General features: G+C 38.9%; 1 protein-coding gene and 1 long non-coding RNA gene across 4 annotated transcripts in view; one reads left to right on the plus strand and one right to left on the minus strand.

The window, feature by feature from the left end:
- The first annotated feature begins 5,425 nt into the window (after positions 1–5,425).
- On the plus strand, positions 5,426–6,736 carry LOC143371417 (uncharacterized). The gene is made up of 3 exons (XR_013086017.1): positions 5,426–5,623; positions 5,703–5,868; positions 5,992–6,736. It is a non-coding gene; the product is annotated as an uncharacterized LOC143371417 (long non-coding RNA).
- A 3,317-nt stretch (positions 6,737–10,053) lies between these two features.
- Positions 10,054–27,131, minus strand: part of LOC143371662 (uncharacterized) — a 43,714-nt gene continuing 26,636 nt past the window's right edge. For 2 of the 3 annotated variants that reach the window (XM_076817115.1, XM_076817112.1), the window contains exons 2-4: positions 22,500–22,759; positions 16,911–17,030; positions 10,054–15,668 (exon numbers count right to left, since the gene is read on the minus strand). In XM_076817115.1, coding sequence (XP_076673230.1) covers positions 15,068–15,668; positions 16,911–17,030; positions 22,500–22,759 — 981 coding nt within the window. In that variant the 3' untranslated portion in view covers positions 10,054–15,067. The remainder of the gene's footprint in view (positions 15,669–16,910; positions 17,031–22,499; positions 22,760–27,131) is intronic. The other variant, XM_076817116.1, reaches the window with a different exon arrangement.

Raw genomic sequence — 27,131 nt, forward strand, 5'->3', positions numbered from 1 at the left:
CACTCTATGACCAAGCGTACCGCCATTCTACGACCAAGCGTATCCCCTCCTAGCGCCTGTACCGCACCACAAAAGCGTACCCTACCTTCTGTCCGTGTGCCGTACGCGCTGCCTGGTCCGGCGCTCTCCGCCGAGAATTCATTTCACCGAGGTTCAAAACCCGCTGCGGAGGATTCTACTTTTTTCATTAATTATTCTCTTTCTATATTCTCAGTAGAATAAAAACTTGAAAACTGTTAATTTACAAAGCATTTTCGCAGATGGCTAATGTACGATGTTGCTCTTCTGCCTTTTTTATACATAAACAGAAATAAATCTTTGAAATGCTACTTACAAAATAAGCTCCTTTCTAGAATGGACTCTTTAAAATTCATCTCACAATGAACAGTTAAAAGAATCGGTGATATCCGTCTCAGGAAAGCGAGTCGCCCGCTCCGCTATTACGGTCGGCTTACCACTCGCCGCCGGATTACTGTAATGAGGTTTGAAAACAATATCAACAGGTCTCGTACCAGTCTCAATAATATCAATTATACCTACAGAAGAGTTTTACTAACCCGTTCTTGGTCAATGTCACTCTTTTCGTGTTAATCAGGTTCATACATACACTCTTCCTCGGATTACTGAAATGCTTTTGGCCCCGGATTATCCGGAAAGACCTACCCACACCACAGTTTTACTTCCTCGCTGCGAGCGAGGACTTGCGGTCCCGGGTAGGCCACCCGTTGACTGCTGAAAACAATAAAACCGTTGGACCAGGTGAAATACCCAGTGCAGAAAAAAATAGACCGAATTGCTGCGTGTTTGGACTTATTGTCGTCGACATAAATTCACCAATCCATGGGCAATACTCTGATCAAGCTGTAATGAAAAATATGAAAATTTTCATATATTCTGTACTGGATAACTCAAGTCGCTGTCGATCGAGGGTCACCCGCTGGTGCGCTATGTCACTCACCCCCAGTTTACGTCGCTCAGTCTCCTAGTCAGATGGTTCGGGAGAGGGCCCTGCCAAAGATGAATCTATTTAGTGCTAACTACTGCCTCGGATCATGGAAAATTTCCCGGTCCCGAATATTTCTCCATAATCCGAGGAACACTGTATCTGCTTATTTGCCCGTCGATTATTTAAGAAAATTGTGCCTCTGCTCTATAGAAACCACGAGAAGGTGGCGGGTCGACCGTAATAGCGGAGCGGGCGGCTCGCTTACCTGAAACGGAAATCACCGATTCTTTTAACTGTTCATTGTGAGGTGAATTTTAAAGAGTCCATTCTAGAAAGGAGCTTATTCTGTAAGTAGCATTTCAAAGATTTATTTCTGTTTATGTATAAAAAAGGCAGAAGAGCAACATCGTACATTAGCCATCTGCGAAAATGCTTTGTAAATTAACAGTTTTCAAGTTTTTATTCTACTGAGAATATAGAAAGAGAATAATTAATGAAAAAAGTAGAATCCTCCGCAGCGGGTTTTGAACCTCGGTGAAATGAATTCTCGGCGGAGAGCGCCGGACCAGGCAGCGCGTACGGCACACGGACAGAAGGTAGGGTACGCTTTTGTGGTGCGGTACAGGCGCTAGGAGGGGGTACGCTTGGTCATAGAGTGTGGGTAGCGCCCGTGGGCGAAAACCCACGGTTCTGGCATCACTGCTGTGAGGAACCACACGGCACTTACCCCTGAACCTTGGTGCAGCAGTGTTGTTATACGAAATTTTAATCTCTTTTTGAAATTTTTAACACGTATGTCAAATTATGACTTCAAAAAAATACCAAAACTTAAAATCATTATGCAATTCTAAGGGCAGCGTATGTGCATTTTAAGAATAGGGGAGAATAAGTGTATGTGCAACAGAAATTGAAGAAATTAATTCTACTAATTTATGTTATTCTTACTTACCCGAATTGGAGCAAAGGACTGTGGCACTTTTGGTTGTACATATTTCTGAAAAAATGAAATGTTTGAAATGAAAATTGTAACACATGAATTGGGCATTGTGTAGTATACAACCGAAAAGAAATACTCACCAAACATGTGTGCTGAGGTAGGCAACAGCAGCAACAATTACAACTTTCATCATGATCTAACTGAAAAATAGACATTTATTTATTTCCTGTATAAAAAGTGTATATTTTATGTATATTCCAACAAAACATGTCTATCTACACTGTTGGACAAAATTAAGGTTTCACTATAATTTTCCGAAATCTTTGTTCATTTTCAAATGTCGGTATTTCCGCGAAAAATGGTCGCAAAAAATATTTTAAAAAAATATTTTAACGCTTGAAGTTTCTATTTTTTAAATCAAAGATTTGTCATAAAGAGTATCTATACGCATGATGTAAAGAGTAGTGTATAAGTTTTGTGTAAAAGATTTTATAAGTACGTATCTGATATTTGCAAAAGACCATCGAATGCATATGTAAAAAATGTAGGTGCTATACAGAGTAGTTGGCAACAGGTATCAGAAACATTAACTTAAAGAGGTGATTCTACATGCCAAAGTAAAACGAAAATTAAGAATGACGAAATTCCATGTTATTAATTGTTAAAAACCCAAAACACTCAAAAGTTGAAAACAGTAATAACCCGAACGGTGAAAGTTTTAAGGGTCCCACAGGCGTCATGATTTCGCGTGCGACTATTTGATTATTTGAACGATAATCGTACTCCGTATAGACTGCATAGGCGTAGAACGCGATCGTATTGAATGGTACTCCAGAATTTCCATAAAATCTGTGTGCAAATCTGTGTCCGTTCCAGGATCCTTTTAGAGCGAACTGTGCCAAGTGTGTTACCTAACTGGAGAAAGCGGTGTACAACCCTCGTGCATTCTCAGACCATCACTCCACACAAAAGAACTCAATAATCACCTCTCTAATAAACAAAGCTATACAAATAAGCAAGAAGGAACACCTGAACCTGGAACTGAAGTACGTCAGGAATATACTCATTCGGAACGGTTTCACAAAGAATAAAATAAACCGGACATTACAAAGGACCACACAACAAACACAACTGAAAAAGAAAGGTGACAGGGAAACCAGTAAGAAGATACTAATCTTCCTGCCTTACATATAAGGAATAACAGACGGTGGTTGGGGGAATCCTGAAGAAGTACAACATCACGGCATTATTTAATACAAATACGGACACAATTTGCATCAGCAGGAATTTTCAAGATACCCTGCTTCTGTGGGAAAGTATATGTACATGCATCAGAGAAACTGTCAGGCGGCAGAACTATTCTCCCTGTTATTTAAGAAGGAACCTGCCGACCGACAAGTTTAGACCGGTTCTGCGCAGGTTGACGCTCATTGGTGCCGAGAGAAGCTACTATTGGCTGTACCCCCACCAACGCTTTTTCGGAGCCAATGGGCTTATTCTACATGCGCGAAACGGGTTCCTTCTTAAATGACAGGGAGAATAGTGGATTGCCTGTAATCCGCTGTAACAGAGCACTAAAACACTATAGGTCATAAAATACTTTTCGATGAAACCAAACTTGTAGCCAAGGCAAAGAAGTACTTTCCCGGTTAATACAGAGAATCCCTGGATATAATAAAGCTTCCAAATAACATAAATAGAGATGCTGGGTATCAAGTCAACGCAATCTGGAACATACTCCTCCCAATTGTTTAATTGTTCAGCTGATCAATTAAAAGATCTGTGATTGGTGATAAATGAAACGTGATCTGAGCGCGGTCAATGCATATAGTTCCGAACTACGAGGTACACGACAGTATCAACGTGTGATTTGACCCCTTTGAAAGCTAGCTGCTATGCTGGTGAAACGTCGGAATGAAATTCGCCGAAAATTCCAGCCGCAACCTACTTCATAACACCGTCGTACAACAAGACGATATATATATATATATATATATATATATATATATATATATATATATATATATATGTCTATAATGTAAGAGCCGACAACGATGAGATTCTACGAATCCCATCAGCAACGCGGCAACGTCGCGAGGCGTCCGCCGCGTCGACCGTGAGCACCGCCTGGTAACAGAATTCCGTGAGAGACGGCACGACTCGACACTCGTTGCCTGGCCGCTGTGGTGTGACCAGCAGAACTAGTGTAGTCATTGTAGTGGCCTGTAGAAACAACCACCCTACAATAATATATCCTACGATTGATACGAAAATTCGTTACGTTTGTGGTCCCTTTTTGGTGTCTCATTGGTTTCTATGTAATAATTATAGGATATTTTATTGTGTCAAAAAAGTGAGATTTTATATAGGTTCAATTACGTGAAATGTATTTAAATCGCTTTAAATGACAGGTTAAGTAAACATATTGGAATATAATTTAACTTACTCGAATTTTATTCTTCGCTTCAATAATTGAACGTTGCTGCGGGCGTGGGTACCTACAATATGTAGTAATATTAGACTTGATTATAAATAACACAAGGAAAATTAGAATAAGTGTAGGTCTCGTTACATGACACTACAATTAAAATATATATTTTTTTGATAACTAACGGATCAGGCGTACAAATCTGCATGATGGCACCCGTTTTCGTAACCAAAAACAATTTTATTGCGCAAACGTGCAGAAGTAAAATTTGCGGCGACCCTGTTAACCACAAAAAAAATTATAAACATTAATGACAAATTCAAAAAGATAGAAAATGATATTACAAAAAAAAGCAACGTCGTAAACAGAGTATGCCAGACTCACAGGAGGCTATGAAATACTATACATTCGGTGATATTTTGGAGGTAGAAAAACGTACTTATAAAGACAATTAAATTTTATATGCTGTAAAGTATTTAGATTAATACAGATCTTCCGCATAACATGCATATGAAGAAAATTTGTTTATTAAACTGCAGTATAGTCCAGATATCACACAAACATCTTGTAAATTATTATATTTCTCTAAAACTTCTACATAAGACAATCACTAACATCGAAAGGAAAACTGTTAAAGTTCTAAATAGATCTGTGATTATTCGACCATTCGAATATTCGGAGCGATCGAATTTGGGATTGTACCGAATAGGAATCTGAACATGCAATATTTGTTTCTACTTTATCGTGAAATTGTTTGTTTTTCAAACGATAAATTTGGAATTTTATTAATCTTTAGTTCTATGAATTTTGCAACGAAAGGTATAAATTCTATTTAAATTTAGGGACCTAGGGCGGTATTCACAGTCGCTTCTTAATAATCTCAAGACCATCTCAAGCATTTGCTCAAGATGCCGTCTATTGTCATATCAGAAGGAACCCGTTTCACGCATGTAGAATGAGCTCATTGGCTGCGAGGGAGCGTTGGTTGGGGTATAGCCAATAGTAGCGCAGAACAGGTCTTAGGCGTAGGTTCCTTCTTATATGATACAGTATATACTAGGGATGGAGTGCAAAAGAATTGTAAGATTATAATTATTATTATTATTAGATTCATAATTGCATCTTGAGGTCGTCTCTTGTGCATTTGCTTGAGGAAAATCTTGTTCAAATAATGCTCGATTTATTCACCTCCGATTAAAGTCCCGGTTAGCAACCGACATGTGGCACTCGTCGACCAGTTGGATGCTATCATGTGGCAGTTATGTGGAACATAACTCTAACTGGAAGATTACGGAAGGTGAAGAAATCGGCCGTAAGTAAATCCTTGTATGACGTCACATGTGTCAAAATAGACGGTAAAGCCAGGTTACATTTTCAAGACGACGTTTTAGATGTCTTGAGACGGTCTTGAGACCAACCCACAGGTACGTCATTATTTGCGTAAAGAAAGCGAGAGTGACGTGAATGAAAATGGATTTTGAAGGAGACATCGGTATTAATAATGATAATATAGCGGGCAATGGAGTTAGAAGATATATTCGTGACGTGCAAAATAACGTGAGTTTCCACGAGATTAACCTACTTAACCTACAAGTAGGTTTTCATTCATGTTTTTATTTTACAATTGGAGTATTATTATGGTTAATCAATTATGTGATTGAATACCACTTCATTTTACAGAAATAACAAGAAAACTTGGAATTTATTTACAATAATTACGATGATACTTATTATAAAACCAGGCTGTACTTCCGAAAGGCATCGGTGAAACCGATCGAGATGAAACTTCGTGGGTATTGCGAGGGCTGTGGAGAAACCCCAAATATAAAATTTTAGCTTGAAAAATTAATGCGTTCAAAAGATACAGGTGTAATTGTCCATAAAAATGTACAAGTTTTTAAATTATCATCTTTGTTGCAAGCTGTCGATGATAGGATACAATTTTTAGACATTGTACCAGAGTGGCTGGGTAGTGCACACAACAGCTGTATATTCGAAAAATCGGCATCGTCTTTTAATTTCATCTTCATCATAATATTCAAAAGGATTTTGCATGTCACGAATATATCCTCCAATAACACTATTGTCTGCTACATTATTAGAATTATCAATGTCGCTAATATCAATATTAATATCGATGTACATCAAGTGTATCAATTATGTACAAAATAAATTATAATTAAATTGAGTCTCTACTATTTGAGGTGTTTTTATTTTTATGTTACATCAGTTTTGTGATTGGGTTTATATATTAGTTTATTATATAAATCAATTTTTCATGTAATTTCCTGCATTATGCTCCGAATTACGATGTTCTTGAAGTCATTGTGAGGCACCGCGTGGGGTTATCCTCGCCATTCCGGAGACTCTTCGATAAATTGTTCCTCCGGCATATTATTACAGTATTGTCTCGTTAGCGACTCGCTGGTCGGGACCGGCGTTGAGTCGGTATCGTGAACAGAACCCTAATTCCGAGTGTTCGTTTCTCGCTTCTTTCTGGCCGGAGGGGGGAGCGAGATGGAACACTGCGTGCGCGGCGAGCGTGCGCGATGGTCGCAAGCGCTTACCGTGGGCACGAAAACCGCTTCGCAAAATCTTGACGCAGGCCCGTCACAAATCTTTTTTGCGCCCTAGGCGAACTTGTCAAAATGCGCCGTTTATTATAATACATTTATTTGAGTTTATTGATGACCTTACTCGGAATTTTTATTCGTAGTTTAAAACAGTTGCAGTGCAATTTGTAATATTTTATTTTAAAGTATATTTTCAACAATACCAGCAATGAAAATACCATTATGCACCTCTTGTCGACTTTCCGCCCTAGGCAGTGGCCTAATTTTGCTTATAGGGACAAGCCAAGCTTACAGGCAGAGATCAGTATGTACATAGCCAAAGAAAGTACATATATAACGCGTCTTAGACTAAATAAATCATTTATACTTTTGAAAAATGAAATTCTAATATTTTCGATTTTATGTACATATTTGTAACAACTATGCCAAATTTCCTAAATGAGCTTGTTGTCTCTACAAATCTGTGAAAACTGCAGGAGAATTGGTTGAGTAGTTTCCGAGTTTACCGCGTACAGACACAATAATACTTTCCGTTTTATATATATAGAGAAGAGAAGAGAAGATATATAGAGATAAAATAAAGTCATCAGTAGGTGCCTGTTGGATAGTTCGCGCTAATCTCGAGAACCCTTGGACGGATTGTGATGCGGTTTTCACCGTTTTATAGAGCATTTCTCGAGGAAGGTTTAGGTGAATGAAACAGTGACCTATATCAAAAGGATGCCGAGCTGTGGCGAATGTAGTGAAGCATTCCTGGACAATGCTCTATGGGGTGGTGGGGGCCACATCGCAGTCTGTCCAGTGGTTCTCAAGATTACTCCGAACAGACAGACAGACGCCTACCGGGGACTTGATGTTATACTATGCAGAGTTACATACTTACAACAAGCCCGGGCAACGCCGGGTACTTTACGGGGGTAGACTACTGTGACGGCCCAAAAATGTCGGTAATCACCTGATGCAAATTGTAGAGAAACTAATCAGCCGATTAAATTGCGGTTTAGCACTTGATTTTGGCATATTGTAAAGCATTAAAAACCATTATAAAAATTAAGAAAATATATATATATATGTCTTAAACGGTGTACCGCCTAACCCAAATTTGGATTGTCTAAAACAAAAAAACAGAAGTGGTCTATTAAGTATAATGTTATTCCTAAGCATTAACGGTCCCGTTTTTTAATATTTTGAAAATTCACTGAATAACAGCGTGTTGAAGAAAAGGATGCCGATTTTCGCGACGATTTGTCTATAACTCCCGTACAAAGAGGAATTTTCAAAAAATTGTCCGTTAATGCTTGGATAGCATTAATGCAGCAACAAAGATGTCTGCAAAATTTGGTCACAATTGCATCAATACAGATTGAGAAATCGTGTACAGCGTTTTAAAAAGTATCGTCTGGCGTGCAGATATTCGACTGTGCGTTCGACTCTGTACCTCAAAACCAAGCTACATTTCTGTTTCAAACCTTTTGCATGTCATTCTAGAGATTTCAAACTAATATTTAAGCGGAAAAAATACGATTTTTCGACAGTTTTACAGTAGTCTAACCCCTTAAGCTAGTTTAATATAATTTAATTATCTTATTTAGCGTGATGGTTGTGCTTGCATCTGGCAAGGAGACCGCACAGGTTATGCAATCGGTTCTGGAATGAGACTGGGTGGACATTGTAGTGCACACCTAGTGTTACAAAACCGTAGAGGGTTTTTGTACAGTGGGCCTTCGTTTTCGAGAAATTACTGTATACGACTATCCCTACGGTCAGATATGACCGGAGCTCTAACTGCCGTTAAAGTCTATTCGATAGTCTGCAGCCCGCGACGTCTTCGGCATATTTTTTAAATATATAAAAGCACTCACACTTATAGACGTAGTAAATTTAATACATCATCGATAATGATAATAATATTAATATTGTTGCACTGATATTATTTGTAATTTGCGGTTTTATTATATTTATATTATATCTGCACTTGTATTATGTTTGTACTTTGTGTGCAGTATTATTGTAATAATATATATTATTAACATCGTTACAGCGCAAAATAATTTTAGGTGCAGCCATTACATTACTACGGTAAGAAAAAGAAAAAGAAAAAAAAACAAGCGCGCACCAGGAATCGAACCGAAGACCTCCAGCACCGTAGCCAAACATCTTAATATCGCAGCTACGACCGTTGCTTTCTAAGAATGTTTGCACAACTGAAATACTACTGTCGCGCAAAACTTTGAACTCAAATTTCTCGAAAACGAAGGCCCACTGTACAAAAACCCTTTACGGTTTTGTAACACTAGGTGTGCACTACAATGTCCACCCAGTCTCATTCCAGAACCGATTGCATAACCTGTGCGGTCTCCTTGTGGGTTAGGTTGCAGCTTTTTTTGTTTCTCCCTTATGAAAAATCAGTGTTACATCATTAATAGAATATGGCAATGTAACCAATAACTGATATTTTTCACGTGATTTATGCACGAAAAAATCATTATTTCAACTTTAAATAGCCGCCATTTTGTTTTAAATTAATATTTCGGAAAATTCTCTCCGCCAACCTGAGGATACATTAATATACTAACGAAATCTTTTTTGTTTTTTGATTTTAGATAATCTGGTTCCAAATGGCAGTGCTCACCGCAAAACCAAATTTTTAAAAATGCTTCTTGGATGTCGGTTGTTGCTTTATTATAAACGTAAATATTGTTGTACGAAAAAATGACCAAATGTTCTATAAATGTTGCTCTTTTAAGCGCAAAAAGTTCTGTAACAATATGTGTTTCCACTTTTTCAAAAAACAATCACAAAGATTCGCCTTTTTTCGGCCGCCTGACCAGGTATAACCCCTTAACTGAAACTTCGGTGTAACTTCTCAACCCTTAACAATGTTATAGAATTTATTATTTAGTTTGATTTTTTACGTGTCATCTTATAAATTCTGGGTTTGAACTAAAACCATATACCTATACTTACTATTGAAATTTGTAAAATAGTGGAGAATCATGCGGCTATGTCAATTAGTATATAGTAATTTATTTGATCCACGTTTTCATGATTTATCTTTTTCTTCAAATATAGGGGTTAAGGTACGAGATAGTGGGTTTCCGCCCGATTTTTTAAGTAAGCTGCTGTAATGCCTGCGTATGCCAGAATTTACCTGGTACTTCCGAGTCTATTAACATTGTACGGACTTTATTCAATAACGTTCTCTTCATCCTCCATGCGACATAATTACTTTGCGGATCGTAGAGAATAGTCCTGTGATAAGTAATTCTTATATGTCCGGACAATTGGATGAACTGTTGATTCACAAATTCTCTTCCATTATATGATCTGATTCCTTATATTATTATTCGTCTCCTTTTCAATTTCAAAGAGGTTCATATATTTCAGGAAGTATTTACATATTTGTGTTTTTGATTTCATTAAGTATACTTGCACATATACACTACTACTTAATTTCTTAGCCCGTTTTCGCCAGGTATTATTATCCTACGTAGTAAGACGCCTAAAGTAAGCACAATTTTTTATGCAACTTCCCCCTAGAAACAATTTTCCCTGCGAAATGCGAAATTTTGCAACTTTTGGGTACTAGACGAGTACCTGTCTAATTGGTCACCTGAAGGGTATTTTAAAGGGCCTAAGGCACATACGTGCCCGGCGGTATTTGAAACTCTCCCTAGACACGAAATACCGATCTTCCAACCTTCGGGTAAATTTCTGGTACCAACAGTAGGTACCTGCCTCGTTTTGGGTCATGTCATATTATTTACGAAAAAAGGAAAAGGATGTTACCCAAACTTAGTATTCAGCAGTGCCTAAAACCTTTATGGCCCATAAGATAAACATAATACCTGTTTTAGGTAATACCCATTCTCGAATTCTCCAGGTTGGAATTTTTGCGGCATCTTTGGGTGCCCAGGGAACTCATGCTGGATTTGAATCTTTCAGGTCATCGGGAAATACGAAAAAAAGCCTCTGAACAGATTTTGCTTACAAACGAACAGATACCTTTAGGCCGGCAAGAACAAAACGCAAATGTGGCGCCGGCCTAAGGGTGTACATGGGTATTTCGTGTTAAAAAAATCGAAATTTTTTCAATTGTTTATGACAGCCACAAGTATTCGAAGTATTTTAAAAAAGATTTCATTGAAAAATTCGAAAAATTGCGAGAGTCACAGCGTAAAAAGTCGCGGACAGGCCAATGCAGGTAAACGAGTCGCGACGGGCTTTAAAGCCGTTTTCCTCAAAACTATGTTTCTCAAGACGGTGAACATCGTAACTCGAGAACGGATCGAAATTTTTTATTGAAATTTTAGCTGAACTACAAAACACTTTTTTCCAACTTTAACAACATTTAAGACACAATTTATCACAGAATTATTTCAAGAAAATCCTACAAAGTTAATATTTTTTGTGTAACTCCGTGAATTTTTATTGAAATTTTTCGTCACACTAGGGAGACTCCTTGAGATGAATCGGTCCATCGGAATCGTGTTCATCACATGGAGGCACGCATTACGCAAGAACTCGCTTTGATGTCATGTACATTAATTAATTTTTAATACTTTGTAAACATTCTTATTTGAAAATACTTCTTGTATCCCTAAAGGTGCGTTTAGACCAAAGGAATGAATGCTCGTGTGCCCCTTGGTAAAAAATTCGCCGAATATTTTGAAATGCTCGTTTCATTATATAAACAAATGCTGAATGGATGAAGAACGTTCAACAAATGTTCGGCTCATATAAGGTACACGAACATTCGCTCGCATTCGACGCGAACATTGTTCGATTGCCGTTTACACTGAACGAGCATGAATTTTGTCGATGTGGGGGGCAAACGGGCATTCGCTCCTTTGGTCTAAACGCACCTTAAGAAAGAATTGTTAAAAAAGCAAATAATTTGAGTTATTATTGGCTCTCCAATCTAGCCCAAAAGAAACCGTCGAATTTAGCTATCTAATGCCCATGTACCCCCTTAAGCGTCTTATTATATAGGATATTCATCAACACTGACATATACAGTGGCGTACAAAAGTTTCCGGCCAGATTTTTTCCTCCAAAAGCAAAGTCTACAGAACTTTTTATTATTATTGCACATAAGGACATAGTGTGTAAAAAATACTACAAAGGAAATTAACGCTATTTTTTATATGTGTTTATTTAAATAATTGCTAAAGTTTCAATAATTGCTAACATGTTCAAAAGTTCTCGGCCAGATCGTTATACAAAGGAAATAATACTTGCAATGCGCGTTATAACAATTTTTGAATAGCTTAATTAATGTTTATGATTAGTATTTGGTATTCGTGACTTTTGCAGGAATTACAGCGGCACAACGCCAAGGCATGGATTCAATTAACCGCGTAATATAATCATATGATATTTTCTTCCCTTTTTCTATTAAAACTTGGAATAATTATACTTTATTTGAGTTTTTATATCTTCCAATCCGGCTCTTTACTTCTGCCCAGAGGTGCTCAATTGGATTTAAGTCCGGGGATTGCGCAGGCCAGTCTAAAGCCTTGATTTTCTTTGAAGACAACGACCCTTTGACCAGCTTGGATGTGTGTTTTGGGTCGTTGTCATGTTGAAATATCCACTTCCGACTCATATCACTCGAGCATAAGGTAGCAAATGAGGTTTGAGAACATCTCTGTACATAACGCTATTCATGATACACTCTATTTGTATTAAGGGATCAACTCCTTGAGCGGGGAAAGCTCCCCACACCATGACGAGTCAATTGGACGGCGAACATAACGTCTTTCGTTGCTTCTAAATAAATTAAATTCAGATTTATCAGAGAAAATAATTTTTTTTCCAATCTTCGAAAGTCCAGTTCCGGTATTTTTTGGCAAATTTTAATTGGGCCATTATATTCTTCTTTGTGATTAGGGTTTTTTTTACTACTAAGTCGCCCAAAAATTCCGGCTTCATGCAATCTTCTCATTGTATAGCGACTAACTTTGACAACATTTTTTCTGGGTGTAATTCATTTGCGATATCCCCAGCACTGTTTTTATAATCTCCCATTGACTTAAGCTTAATAATACGATCAATTTTTTGTGTTGTCTTTCGGGGTCGTCCACTTCATGAAAGATCTTCTACACCACAACCAGCGCGATACATTTTAATTGTATCATTTACTGTTGATTTCACGATGGATAATATTGAAGCAATTTCACGAGAAGACTTCCCGTTCGCTGACAACTTTTTGACACTTTTGCGTACTTCAATCGACGTGTTCTGAGTCATGTTGTTGACTTGATGACTTTGTATCAACTGAACGAAACAGCTTTCCTTAGTATCCAAAATACTTAGCTTCTAAAGACGTAGGATCGAAACTGGCTGGGAAATTTTGAACATGCTAATTCAGTAATATTAAGGTACGTGTCCACTTGAGAGAACTCGCGCGTTACTCTCAATAGTTACCCTCAAATTGTGTGTCCACTTGAGAGCAAATTCGAAAATTTTTACTCTCAGGTAGGCGATAGAAAACTCGCCGAGAGCTTACTATCCGATAGAACTCTCAGAACCGTGTCCACTAGAAATTGGTCTGCGCCTACTCTCTGCAGTTTCCCTCAGTTTCTTTTAAGCTACGAACGAAGTGAGGCCGTGATTATGGATGTGCAAAAACTTAGTGCTTTGATTATTGCTTATAATATTTTAAAAAAGAGAAAGAAGCAACGTAGAAAGATAAATTGCTGGATGGATGAAATTAAATAGTTATATATTTTGAGTTGGTTACAATAAATGGCGTACATAAAATGTGTCTCGCCACTTGGCTCGACGCAGACTACCTCGGCCGGGCAGTTCTCCCGGCTAACCGCCTAGCAACACTTCTCTGGCAACGCCGTGCCTCGCAACGCTTATCTGGCAACGCCGTGCCTCGCAACGCTTATCTGGCAACACCGTGTCTGCCGCGACGCGAGCCTACTACATACCCCAGAAGACCTACTCTCGCGACAGCACTCGCAGAATACGTACCTGGTTCGTATTTCGGAAGCAACTGTCGGATAGTAATATTATTATGTATCCACTCGAGAGCAAGTTGCAACGCGTCCGCTGTCTGAGAGTTAAACATCCCTCTCCGACAGTCACTCTCGGACGTATGTCCATAAACACATATAGAGAATAAATAGCGTTAATTTCTTTTACAGTTTTTCGTTTACATAATATGTCCTCATGTGCAATAATAATGGAAATTTCGTTAGACTCTGCTTTTGGAAGAAAAATTGAAAAAAAAAAACATCTGGCCGGGAACTTTTGCACGCGACTGTAGGTAATTATACAGATGACGGTCCACCTCACCGATTTCAATGATTTTTTAAATTTTTGCCTCGGCATATAACCCCTACTCGGCTTTAGGTTTCGAGATATTTGTAAAAAATACTCTGATCGGTAGTTAGTTGAGGCTAGATTTGTTTAGCAGGCCCCCGTGCGGGCGACGCTAACTTTTGAGAGATTTAAGATAAAAAAAATGGTGTTTCAGAAATGGATCTGTTTACCCATTTACCGCTGTCGAAGGAGTATGTGACAACAGCCTGTCGAGATGTTCTTCTGCAAGGAGGCTATGTTTCTGAAACACAATTTTTTTATTTTGAATTTCTCAAAAGTTGACGGACCCCCTAACGGGGTCTAGCCCCAACCAGATCAGACTTAAAACAGGAAACACAATGAAGCTAACCTATAACTTTTTAATAAACGGCGACTGTCAACTAAAATCCACAAGAAAAATGTCAAAATTTTTTATGAATATCTTCAAAACTAAAGCCGAGCGGGGGTTATATGTAGGGAAAAAATGCGCAGAATCATAATACTGGCAACATATATTCAAAAATCATTGAAATCGGTGAGGTCGATCCTCATCTATGTAAATACCGTCTATTCCCTTTAATTGACATTAAAGGAATTTATAATAAATATGATCAAAGTCAAATAAGCTTATGCTTCTGTCAATTCAGTAGTTCTCTATCACTTAAGTTACATTGATACAATTAAATTATAAGTTATGCAAAACAATCATAACGACGAAATTATTTAAATTTTCAAAGTCTTAAATATTAATGGGATTTTCTAAGTAATAAAACAATTTAAGATGGCACCTAACGTTAGCACTTGAAGAAACCTTATGATTTCTTCCTGACATTAATATAGCAATTATTAACAAATCAATTTGGATAAGATTATTTATCCGTAGATCTTGATCTGCGTCTATGTAAACTAACTGGTGACGGATCATATGGTGTCGCTGCAAACCCTACATATCTATTGTTCTTTCGATGAAGGAAACCACCGTTCTGGGGATCAGTTTTATAATAAATTACTCTTCTAATACCGAATGGATCGATATAACCGAATGATCCGATGTTGTTCCCAGTCTTATCTTGTTCCTCTTCGTGATACTGTCTCTTCAAATAATACTGAAATCCATTGGCAGTTGTATAGGATCCATCAAATGGAAGAAAATCTGTTGAACCACTTCGAGAAATAGGCCTTGACAGTGGGAGACTGGTTTTAGAATTATCATAAGCTGTACTAGCTGTAGTGGCATAAGCCTTATCATTAGAGCGTTGCAGGTATTTATTGTAAGTATTTTGAAGTTGAGAATAATTTTTCAAATTTCGCACTCCGGAATGAAAACTTGCTCGATTCAAGTTGAAGTAATCATTATTTGAATTAGATACGGAAGGAATATCCACTCGAGGTCTGGTTGTAGTACTGACATAATAATCCGAATTAATATCATTATTAACTAAGGGATCAACGTTAGCTGCTTCTGATTGCCTGCAACAAAAAAAAAACATTGAAAGTATTTACATAAAGATTTAGGAGCGATGATTTTTTTGTTATACCGGGTGTCTCAAAATAATAAGACATTCCGAAACAAGCAAATTATTTATGCAAAAAGAAATCTAAATGTCCTTTACCGTTTTGGAATCCGAGGTTTCTTTCTCGAGATATTAACAGTTGAGTGCGAAGCAGTGACCGCTCGCACAGCTGTTTCGGGTTTAAGCTGGACGGCCCGGAAGTTCCACCGCTAATATTCAATTGTTAATACCTCGAGAACGAAGCCTCGGATCCCAAAACGGTAAAGGACTTTTATATTTCTTTTTGCATGAACACGTTGCATATTTTGGATTGTCCCATTATTTTGGGAAACCCTGTATACGTTCAGCATTAACAACGTTGCCCACCTAACACAAGTAGGGCGTAAGATGAGTGAAATGTATGCAGTATTTCACACTTCAGATTTTGCTGTGCATGGAATTCCACATTCGGGAATTTGGAAGGCATTTTGCCATTTATTATTCTTTGCGTCCATACTGCTGTTTTTTAGGCTGTTGAAATTACGTGTTTTAATTTGTACCACCCCCCCCCTCCGACTCTACACTCAAAGCTCCGTCAATGCTGAACACTACATATGAATGTCAACAACAGATTGTTAATCTGCGATGCTGTTTTTCGCACTATATAAGGGGTCGTCCTTAAATTACGTAAGCCTTTTTAGGGAAGAGTAAGGTTCTTTTGGAGGGTTTTCTTACAAGGGGGGGGGGGAGTCAGGTAGTGTCTTACGTAATATTTTTTAACCTAATTTTCACTAAATACAAATTCTATCATAAATGTTCCAGAAAAGTAGTTTCAGTTTAAATTTCCCAAAACCGAGATAATGAATTATATAAACGTTTAAAAGAATTTTAATAACTGAAAAAATTCAGTGTAAAAAATATTACGTAAATGGGGGTTGCAATATCAAATATTAAGAATTTTTATACTGGTGGAGGGAGGGGGAAGAAATCGCCAAAATTACTCTTACGTAATTTAAGGACGGTCCCTAACATATCGGCACCAGCGCGACACTGACAAAGCGTTAGCTCGCACACTACATGCAACTTGACAACTGGTGCATTCTATTTTAACGAATATTCAACAATATACAAAAATATATATTGTCGGACCAATTCGTTGAGTTCTTCGTTGTTCATTAATTGAACATTAATTGAACTTGGTATCAGAAAATAATTATACCTGAATGGATTTGGCGGCCGTGATGGTTGTACGAGGATTCCAGTCTGGGTAGGCACTCTTTCGGCTTCCTTCATAGCATCGTAAATGGGTGCGTCCTTACCCACATATATCATTTTCGATCTAATTGCAACATATTATTGTAACATTAATTAGTATTTCTCATTCGTTTCTAATACTCCAGGTGTCTGTTTTGTTAATGAATCTTCTCATTGAATTTTAGAACGTGTAATGAGTAAAGGAAAACAATTCACGGTTGTATCTTTTTTGCAGAGCATTCAGAAACTTATTTTAATCTTATTCCCTGATAACCATCTGTCTCCAATCTGACATCAGATTGGGAGCAGGGTCTGGCACGAGAGCGCAGAATCTGACGTCAAAACTGCAGTAGTCTGTGTCCGCATTTGACTGCGTTCTGATGTGCAGAGCCTGAGGTGCAGTGCCTGATGTCAGATGGACAGCAGATTTCGCCGTCTGCTAGGCACAGCAACAGCGCCATCTGTAGGCAATTGCTTGGTAATTCTGGACCTCAGATGGCGCTGTTGCTGTGCCTAGCAGACGGCGAAATCTGCTGTCGATCTGCTGTCCATCTGACATCAGGCACTGCACCTCAGGCTCTGCACATCAGAACGCAGCCAAATGCGGACACAGACTGCTGCAGTTCTGACGTCAGATTCTGCTGCCAGAACTGGCTATCAGGGTTGTTGTGACACAAAGTCAATGATCGAGGGTGTAAGTCCTTGAGACGCAATATGCCGCTGCTATTTCGACAAATTAATATCTCAAAAGCTGAGTGAAGAATCATTGACACAGTAGAGAGAACTTGTACTACTTTATTTTTCGACTAGATTTATTTCTCGCTTTTGATGTTGCTTTACTCAGGAATTGTGTGAGACTGACATTCTACGGTTGTCAGCCTTCCGTGATGCATTGTGTAAGTGGAGTTTTGTAATACAGAATTTATTCGCTAGGAGCATGCGGTTCGGGACCGGCGGTTAGCATCTAACGTAGAGGGAACACGATTCCGAGCAGTCGTTTCTCGTTTCTTTCTTGCCGAAGGCGAGAACGAGATCGAACGAGAGCGTTTCGATAGAGCGTACCATGGTTGGCTTTTTTTCATCGCTAACCTTCTACAGTATTTCATGAACATGGTGAGGGCACTGCCAAGCCACAGGTTCTCGTCTTGAACACTTCTAATTCATGTTGAAACACCACTGTGGCGCCATCTACCTATGATTGTCATAATTATATAAATCTGCGCCATCTACTCTGTTCGGATGATGTTTAATATGAGACACGTTCGCGCAGTCCTGTCACAAAACTTAATTTACATTGCTTCGGTTATGTTTATTTTCCCCTTGTTAACATAAAATAACGGATAGTATATTCTGAAATAAATGCGTATGTCTTTCCTCTACACATTTCCACTAATATTAATCTGCTCTGTCCGCGATGTTGTAGTGTAAATGATACGAAGAATAAATGTCAAATGACTGTTACAGCAATGAACTTCAAGAAAAATCATAATAATTTTGACACTATAAACGATAAACTTGTAATGTCCAAAGTAAATAAATCAACGGATTTATAATGGAAGACACCAATAAATAAAGCGGGATGGTGGGGTAATAAGGAAAAGAATGGAAACGAATGTTATGTATTTCGTAGAGATGCCAAGGCTTAGGAAACCAGAATACTGAGATGAATAAAGTCTTGCGGTATTTTATTCGTAGCAGTCTTCATGGATTAAAATCTAAGGCTGTGCTTCCGAAAACCGGTCAAACCCGATTGGGCTGAAATTTTGAAAATAGCTTCATTTTGCATAAAAATAACGTTTGCGAGAAGGATTTTTGGCGACTCGAATTTTTTTTTCCCATTGGAATGTCGTTCTCTACCTTACCGACAGAGCGGAGAATCGGATGCAACAGTTATTCAATGCATTCTCCTTATCTCCTAAAATCTATAAAACACAGATCAACTTAGAAAAAGATATCAGCTTGATTCTGATCGGTCGTTCAGAGGGATGTTTTATTATTGCTGGAGCGAAGCCCCGTGCGTAAGGCGTCTACCTAGAAGAGAGATCAGCTGCGGTCGCTGGGTCCGTGACTCGTGCGCCTATTCCAGAGATAGCAACAATGTTGCGAGAAACATTTTTAGCCATTTAAGTTAGGATGCAAAATTCAGTTAAAACTGCGCATTCAGAGCATTCGGAACGTATCTCGTTTGGGTAGGGGCGGAAATAAGGATGACACCATAATTGATCACATGTGTGAATATTTATGGCGGTACGAAGTGAAGAAGTCAGGCAAAGATCCATTCGAAAGAGTATTGAATGACATTAAATATGTATATACAGGAGAATAATAAAGAGAATGCATTGAATAACTGTTGTATCCGATTCTCCGCTCTGTCGGTAAGGTAGGGAAGAACATTGGAATGGTAAAAAAAATATTTCGAGTCGCCAAAAATCCTTCTCGCAAACGTTATTTTTTTGCAAAATGAAGCTATTTTCGAAATTTCAGCCCAATAGGGTTTGACCGGTTTTCGGAAGTATCGCCAAATCTAAGACGCTCATTATTAGTGGAAATGTGTAGAGGAAAGAAATACGCATTTATTTCAAAGTATACTATCCGTTATTTTATGTTAACAACGGGAAAATAAACATAACCGAAGCAATGTAAATTAAGTTTTGTGACAGGACTGCGCGAACGTGTCTCATATTAAACATCATCCGAACAGAGCAGATGGCGCAGATTTATATAATTATGATAATCATAGGTAGATGGCGCCACAGTGGTGTTTCAACATGAATTAGAAGTGTTCTAGACGGGAACCTGTGGCTTGGCAGTGCCCTCACCATGTTCATGAAATTCTGTAGAATGTTAGGGATTAAAAAAAGCCAACCGTGGTAAGCTATCTCACAATCGAATCTTGATCGGCCACAATCGCTTCAGCTAAGTGTACCTATAGATTGCAGCGCAATCGCTGCGCGCATTCATATCGTTTCGTTTCATTACTGCAGTTCATAACGTGAGGATATAAGATGTGCTCTCGCACCTATGCCCTTCCCAAGATCCTCCATATTGGATTCTCAACCAATATGATAATTGCATTAAAAAACGCTAACGTAACAGTACTGTTGCAAGTGTCGTCCGTGGACCTAAGAATTAAATTGACGGAGCACAAAGTCTCAACTTAGACGAGAGAGAGAAGCCAGTCGATCGGGAGGAGAGAAGTCGAGGTGGATGGCTTGTAATTGGCAGAGTAGTGTGCATGCGCCGCGCTTTATTTGAAATGAAACACTGAATGCTTATATGTATAGGGTGTGTAGAACACTATACAGCGTGTTTATAAATATGTGGAACAATTTTGCAAGATGGGTTCTGCTCATCAAAATAATAAGACAAGTTGGTATACGAAAATGTCAAATAATGCATAGTTTTGCAGTTATAAGCATTTTCATATTCCACAAAATACGGGTCTGAATGGCCTATTTAAAACAGGAATCAGCTGTTCGCCTGTTCACACATCGACAATATTGGCTTTGAGGTTGAATGACCGGGAATTGTAATTTTCAGAACATTTTGTAGCATACAGAAAAGGAAGCTTCGAGAAACGCCCAGTGGGGTATCAGTGCAACAATATTAATATTATTATCATTATCGATGATGTATTAAATTTACTACGTCTATAAGTGTGAGTGCTTTTATATATTTAAAAAATATGCCGAAGAAGTAGGGTAATATTGTTGCACTGATATTATTTGTAATTTGCGGTTTTATTATATTTATATTATATCTGCACTTGTATTATGTTTGTACTTTGTGTGCAGTATTATTGTAATAATATATATTATTAACATCGTTACAGCGCAAAATAATTTTAGGTGCAGCCATTACATTACTACGGTAAGAAAAAGAAAAAGAAAAAAAAACAAGCGCGCACCAGGAATCGAACCGAAGACCTCCAGCACCGTAGCCAAACATCTTAATATCGCAGCTACGACCGTTGCTTCCTAAGAATGTTTGCACAACTGAAATACTACTGTCGCGCAAAACTTTGAACTCAAATTTCTCGAAAACGAAGGCCCACTGTACAAAAACCCTTTACGGTTTTGTAACACTAGGTGTGCACTACAATGTCCACCCAGTCTCATTCCAGAACCGATTGCATAACCTGTGCGGTCTCCTTGTACGTGTCGCAGAATCGTGTGGCCAGGCCGATTGTTGCAAATTTCATCGCAGGTTCACTGAAATATGTGACTACGCGCGGCAGTGGCTATGATCATCACTGCTCGACCCGTTTACTAGCTTCAGCCGCGTAACATCGGCGCTCGCGGATTGCCTGCTTATGGGCAGAATATACGGAATCTTTAATCGCTTATAACTAACAAACGAAGCCTCAACTGCAAGTCGTTCTTGATTTTCGTCTTATTTCAATGTCTGGAGTCACCCCTTAAGTTTTCGCCCAGCAGTAGTCAAACACCCTGTATTGATGCTGCCAGAGACTCAGCTTGGATTTCCCAAACAAAATGGGAAACCTGGATACAAGCAACATCCTTTCATATCATATCGCTAGACCCTCGAGCAATTTTGTTCACCCTCAATCTGTACCCAGTTCTTCGGATACAAGTGGCCAACAGTAATTTCCAGAACACCGTTTAGAGCAAAGCGAGAGTTATTGTATCCTACAGAGACGTTTCCAAGTCGCTGGATACATGTATCCGGCTCGATCTATTCGTACCTTAAAGGCTCCCCCAAACCAACGTGAATATCCGCTCCGCGCCGGGGATCAGATAAGATAGCAGTTTTTTATATGTGGTGGCTTATGGGCAGTGTTATCTGATCCGTGGCGGATCCATTCCGCGCGGCGAAAGTCGCGTTGGTTTGGGGGAGTCCTAAAGATACTAGTTGCCAGCCGTAAGTTGCCGAATACAAGTCGCCGCACACAAGTTATTGGATAAAAGTTGGTGTCCCTCACAGGGCTGTTGGTGACTTGTCGGAGACATGTTTCCGGTGATTGTTACTCGGTTTAAGGCTCCCCCAAACCAACGCGAATTTCGCGGCGCGGGGCGGATATTCACGTTGGTTTGGGGGAGCCTTTATACGAGGTTTTAGAGACTCCTCGCATCCGTGCAGTCATGCGCAATAAAGGTAGGCCCTCAACAATTCCTTTAGCAGACATTTGTTTTAACGGTCACCGAAGGTGAAGGCGAAGACGCGCGGCGGGAGAAAGGTAAAAACTTATCACTGGTATTAATATAAATGATATACATAATTCTTTCCGTCTCAGTCTCCTCTTTATAGCTGGCTTTCGAACCGATCGCGTCGAGGTTTCATTAAAATCAAAATTTTCGGGTTGGGAACGTTTCCTTGTTAGTCTGATAAAATTAAGCAGAAAACTGTACAGATTTTTTCTTTCTTTTATATACCTTGTATGAATTATTCGATAATGAATTATAACGCATCTAATATAATATAAATAACATGAAATCATGTTAAGGTGGACAAAGTATAGTGTCATACTTGTAGAAGTTCACTGACACAATTTTAAAAATAAAAAATGGTAAAAATGTTTAATTAGCTACTCTACCTTAATATCCGAAATCCGCTGTCATCAGCTATGTAATCTTTAAGACGAAAATATCCAAGAGGGTCTAGCCAGCCCTCTGTTCCAATAACTGTGCCATCGACTAACCTTTTCTCCTTTCTGTATTGGCCATTTAACGTTTGAAAACGGAAATATCTTTCAGGACCCTCATCCGTCTGCACATGATATTGTGCATTGTGATCAAAATTCCAACCATTTTTTTCACCGTCAGTCTCTCTCGTAGTTAAGCATAAGACCGAAATCTGAAATAAAAATCATGCAGCAGCCCATTACAAATTTTAAGCAGTTCTTCCTTTTTGCATTTCAATACATATGCATAAAAGTACTTTTCAGATATATTGGCCGGTGAGTTCGGTTTCGCGAGCAACGCGCGAGGAGAAATTAGCCACCACCACCTGACGATCGTGGATTGGCATTTGAAGTTGCTGGGCTCCCGAACGGTATGGTGGGGTAACGGGAACGCTGCTCGACTCCGCCGGAACGAAGCCGTGTGGCTGTTGTTTATTCTTAGCGTAGTAGTTGTGCGCGTTACGAAGCTATGCTTAAACCAATACGAGATGAATCTATCGAGAAAGAATCAATGTTCTGACCAATAAAGTTCCTGAATTTTTTCGGAGCTAACGCACGCCTATTTCTACGCTAAGAACTCGGTTTGGCCTACACGTCAGGAGCTTGGCGCTATCCCCACCACTTCTGACTCGCTCTTGTTTTGCGAAGGCGAGAGCGAGATGGAACGAGAGCAAGAAAGAAAAGAGAAAGTGGTGGGGATGCTTCACTGCGAGTTACGTATAGTGCCTATCCGAGATATAGTGACTTAGGCGTGAAGTCCCTGAGCGGGGACTTACCCGACACCCTGCTGGGTACTGGCCGCTAAACGTGCCCCCCTACTACCTCTTGCAGGACTGGATTTAGAGAAGACCAGGACAAAACCGGGGCCCTAACAGAAACTAAAACAGAAATTGAAGATACGGTTTATAATTATTAAAAAACATAAATTAAGCTTTGCTACTGGCTATTAAAAATTGTCTCATATTAAATACAAATATATTTTAGTAAGGTATATGTACTGCATTAGAACAGTAGTGGAGAATTTATGAACCAATATAATAATTAATCAAAGCTTAATTGATGTCTTTTAATAATGATAAACCGTATCTTCAATTTCTGTTTTATTTTCTGTTAGGGCCCCGGTTTTGTCCTGGTCTTCTCTAAATACAGTCCTGCAAGAGGTAGTAGAGGGGTACGTTCAGCGGCCAGTACCCAGCAGGGTGTCGGGTAAGACTCCGCTGAGGGACTTCACACCTAAGTCACTATATCTCGGATAGGCACTATACCTCATGGGCACCGAATCCCCACCGCGCGACGAGCAGGCCTAGCCCGAGAGAGTGAGAACGTAGAGAAAAGGAGCACCGAGGCAGGCAAGCGGTGTGGTGGGAGAATACCCCTCACGAAACTCACCGGCCAATATATCTGAAAACGACTTCAGCAAATCACTCCTTGACAGTAAATATCCCAAATTCTGTCCACTGTGATCGCATCCTTTCCTTATTTCTCATCCCCGAACTTCTTACTCTATGTCTCATCCCTTACTAACCGTTAGACTCAAGACAATCCCCACTATCCAACTTGCTGAACCTATATCTTACACGCAATCCTCCCTTGAAGTATCATTATAGTCTGAACTGTAAGGGAGTCATAACATAACGCCCAATGCGGGAATGTTAAATACAATACGGGGTAAGTATCGCTCGACGCAGAGGCGGATTAAGGTCGGTTGAGGCCCCGGGCGCAAAAGAAAATATTGGGCCCCTTACAAAAAAGGGAAAGACAGGAAAAATAAAATCACGACAATTTACAATTTTACGATCCGCTTACAGAATGAAATCAAATTTGGTGTCATTAAAAAAAAAATTGGAAAGTTGGTTTTTGTGGGGCCCCTCCGAAGTCGGGGCCCCGGGCGCGCGCCCGTTGCGCCCGCCGTTGGATCCGCCTCTGACTCGACGTCAATATCGTTTCGACGCACATAGAAGGCCGATGGCGTCAGGGTCATCGGCGAGGGTTGGAGATGCTGCGTCGAAACGACGAGAGGTATTCGTTTTGAAGACTCCACGTAGTACGCATCGCAGAAAGTCGCGGAATCTCAAACGACAGAATAATATTGCGCACGTCCTTTGTATTTGCTTACAAAACAGTCTCCACATAATTGTCTACTGCCGTTGTAAGAATACTACTATACGTACAACTGTATTTCGTTTTGGTATCCATGTTTGTACTGAGATTTTAGTATATACCATAAGAATAACCAGTCTACGAAATACAACAACAAAATGAACCCTTTGTATAGGTTACAACTAAAATTAATCGTCGCGATTTTTAAGGACCAATCAATGCATATGTACAGGACGGTGGGCATTTGTAACAAAGAAATTCAAAAACAATTTTAATTTTAAATGATTTTGAACATTCCTACTTTTCTTTATTGAATTCAATGCGGCAGAAAGGAAAATGTTTAGAAAGACCTTTCTGCATATGTTGCGAACGAAGTGTTTTACATTAATACTCTAAAGTAATTGTAATAATTATTTATCATTCATTTTATATAAAGAATATATTACGTTTATTCTTGAAAAATGTGTGCATGGCGCAGATAGTAATTTATCTCAACTAATAGCAATGCTATAGATTGATAGCTTATTGTACGTGTAACCCTGAGTTTGTGTCCCACTTGATGTTCATCTTTATTATTTAAATTCATGTATTTCACACATTTGTGTTGTTAAGAATAACAAGAGACACAAGAAAGAATGGTGAGATCTTCTGTATTGAGGACAGCGGAAGTAAAGGAAAAGTGACGGTGAAAATACCGTAGCTAACAGGGTCTTGAAATCTGAACAGACAATACCTCAGCGACAGTAACTTTCCGGTGTCATTGACATTTAGACATTTATTCTAAGAAATTATGTGCTAAGATAGTTCCTATCTAGTGACTAATATTATTATTACGTTTTTACAATTCGTCAACTCTTTTAAAATATTTATTGTTAATTGAATTTGAAATGAGACTGATGCCTGCCTGGGGTAATGTGAACCGTTGTAAATTCTTAAACTTCTGACATACATACATTAATTTGAAACGATATGATACCTGATACTGAATTAGCTTATTCTAATTTCACTTCAAAGTTGCGGTTCTACATATCTTCATAAACAACGTTTATATATTTAAGGAATAGCATTCATATTAAATGAATTAATTAGTGATTTTGGAAACAATTATGATTTTTTTTAAATTAAAAAAAAATTCAACAAATTAATTATAAAATCCTATTAAAACTTTATGTATTAATTATATTTTATCTTCAGCATACTACAAAAAATTCTTCAGTATAATGCAATATATGAAGTTATACTGCTCGATACTTTTTTTGTTGCTGGATATATATTTATGTAGGTATGCATACGTTGATTGAAAAACAAGTGCCGAAGAAAAGGCATATACATTATACAATCTTCTTAAAAATCATGTAAAAAGTAAATAAGAAAGAGAAATCAATTTCAATACACGAAATTTACATACAACTATAGAAAACATATCGACGGCTAATTTATTGCGACACAATTTACTCTTTGTTTTAGTGTTAAAAAAATATGTAGGTAAATGACTGTTATAAAAAGTGTAGGTATATAAAGATTTCCTCTACCTATAAAAAAAAGTGAGTGAAAGAACGAGGACAAGATGGAGAGAAGATGGGGCCTACCTCCCCCCCCCCCCCCAGACAAAAATCCTAGTTACGCCAATGGCTTCTAAGCTAGCAACATGTATTAGGTGTCCGTTCATTCTAATTTATGCAATCGAAAGTACTACAGGGCGATTCTCCCGCTAGAGTCCTGAAAGGCAATGCCACCGACAAGATCGCGCCTCGCTGAGTTTCGGGGCCTTCTACGCTCGAGACTGTGGGGACCATACAATGTTGCGCACTAAACAAGTGATGAATGTCAGGTTCTACATTTCTCATCAGATTTTTGCGAAAGTGACATCAAACGATTCCTTGTGTTTTCCCGATGAAAATAACCTCAAAAATGACATAATTCGGGCCATAATTAGGGAAATTGTATACATAAATTATTGATTAGCATAACATAAAGTTAATTTATTTGTCCTGTTTCGTCACTGACCAGTGAGCGGTCGCCACATCGATAGACGAGACATGGTAATCAAGACAAGCCCGATATTTTACCTACAATTGGCAGTGAAAAGATGCCTTGGAGAGCGGAGAAATTTCACCGTGGAAAAAAGGCTTTGGAGAGCGAATCGATATCGCTGTGGAAAAAACGTTGCGGATCCGCAGTCGCAGCGGAAATGTTTCGCGTTGGTCTGAATAGCCCCATAAAGGCTCCCCCAAACCAACACGAATTTCGCGGCGCGGATCAGATAAGGCTGCCCATAAGCCACCACGTATAAAAAACTGCTGCCTTAAATGATCCGCGGCGCGGAGCGGATATTCGCGTTGGTTTGGGGGAGCCTTTAAGCCGCCACGCATAGTAAACTGCCGCGGATCCATCGCGGCAAAATATTCGCTGTCACCGTGAATAATCGCGTTGATCTGGGGGAGC

The sequence above is a fragment of the Andrena cerasifolii genome, chromosome 7 (genome assembly GCF_050908995.1).
Source record: "Andrena cerasifolii isolate SP2316 chromosome 7, iyAndCera1_principal, whole genome shotgun sequence".
In the NCBI taxonomy this organism is placed as follows: domain Eukaryota; kingdom Metazoa; phylum Arthropoda; class Insecta; order Hymenoptera; family Andrenidae; genus Andrena; species Andrena cerasifolii.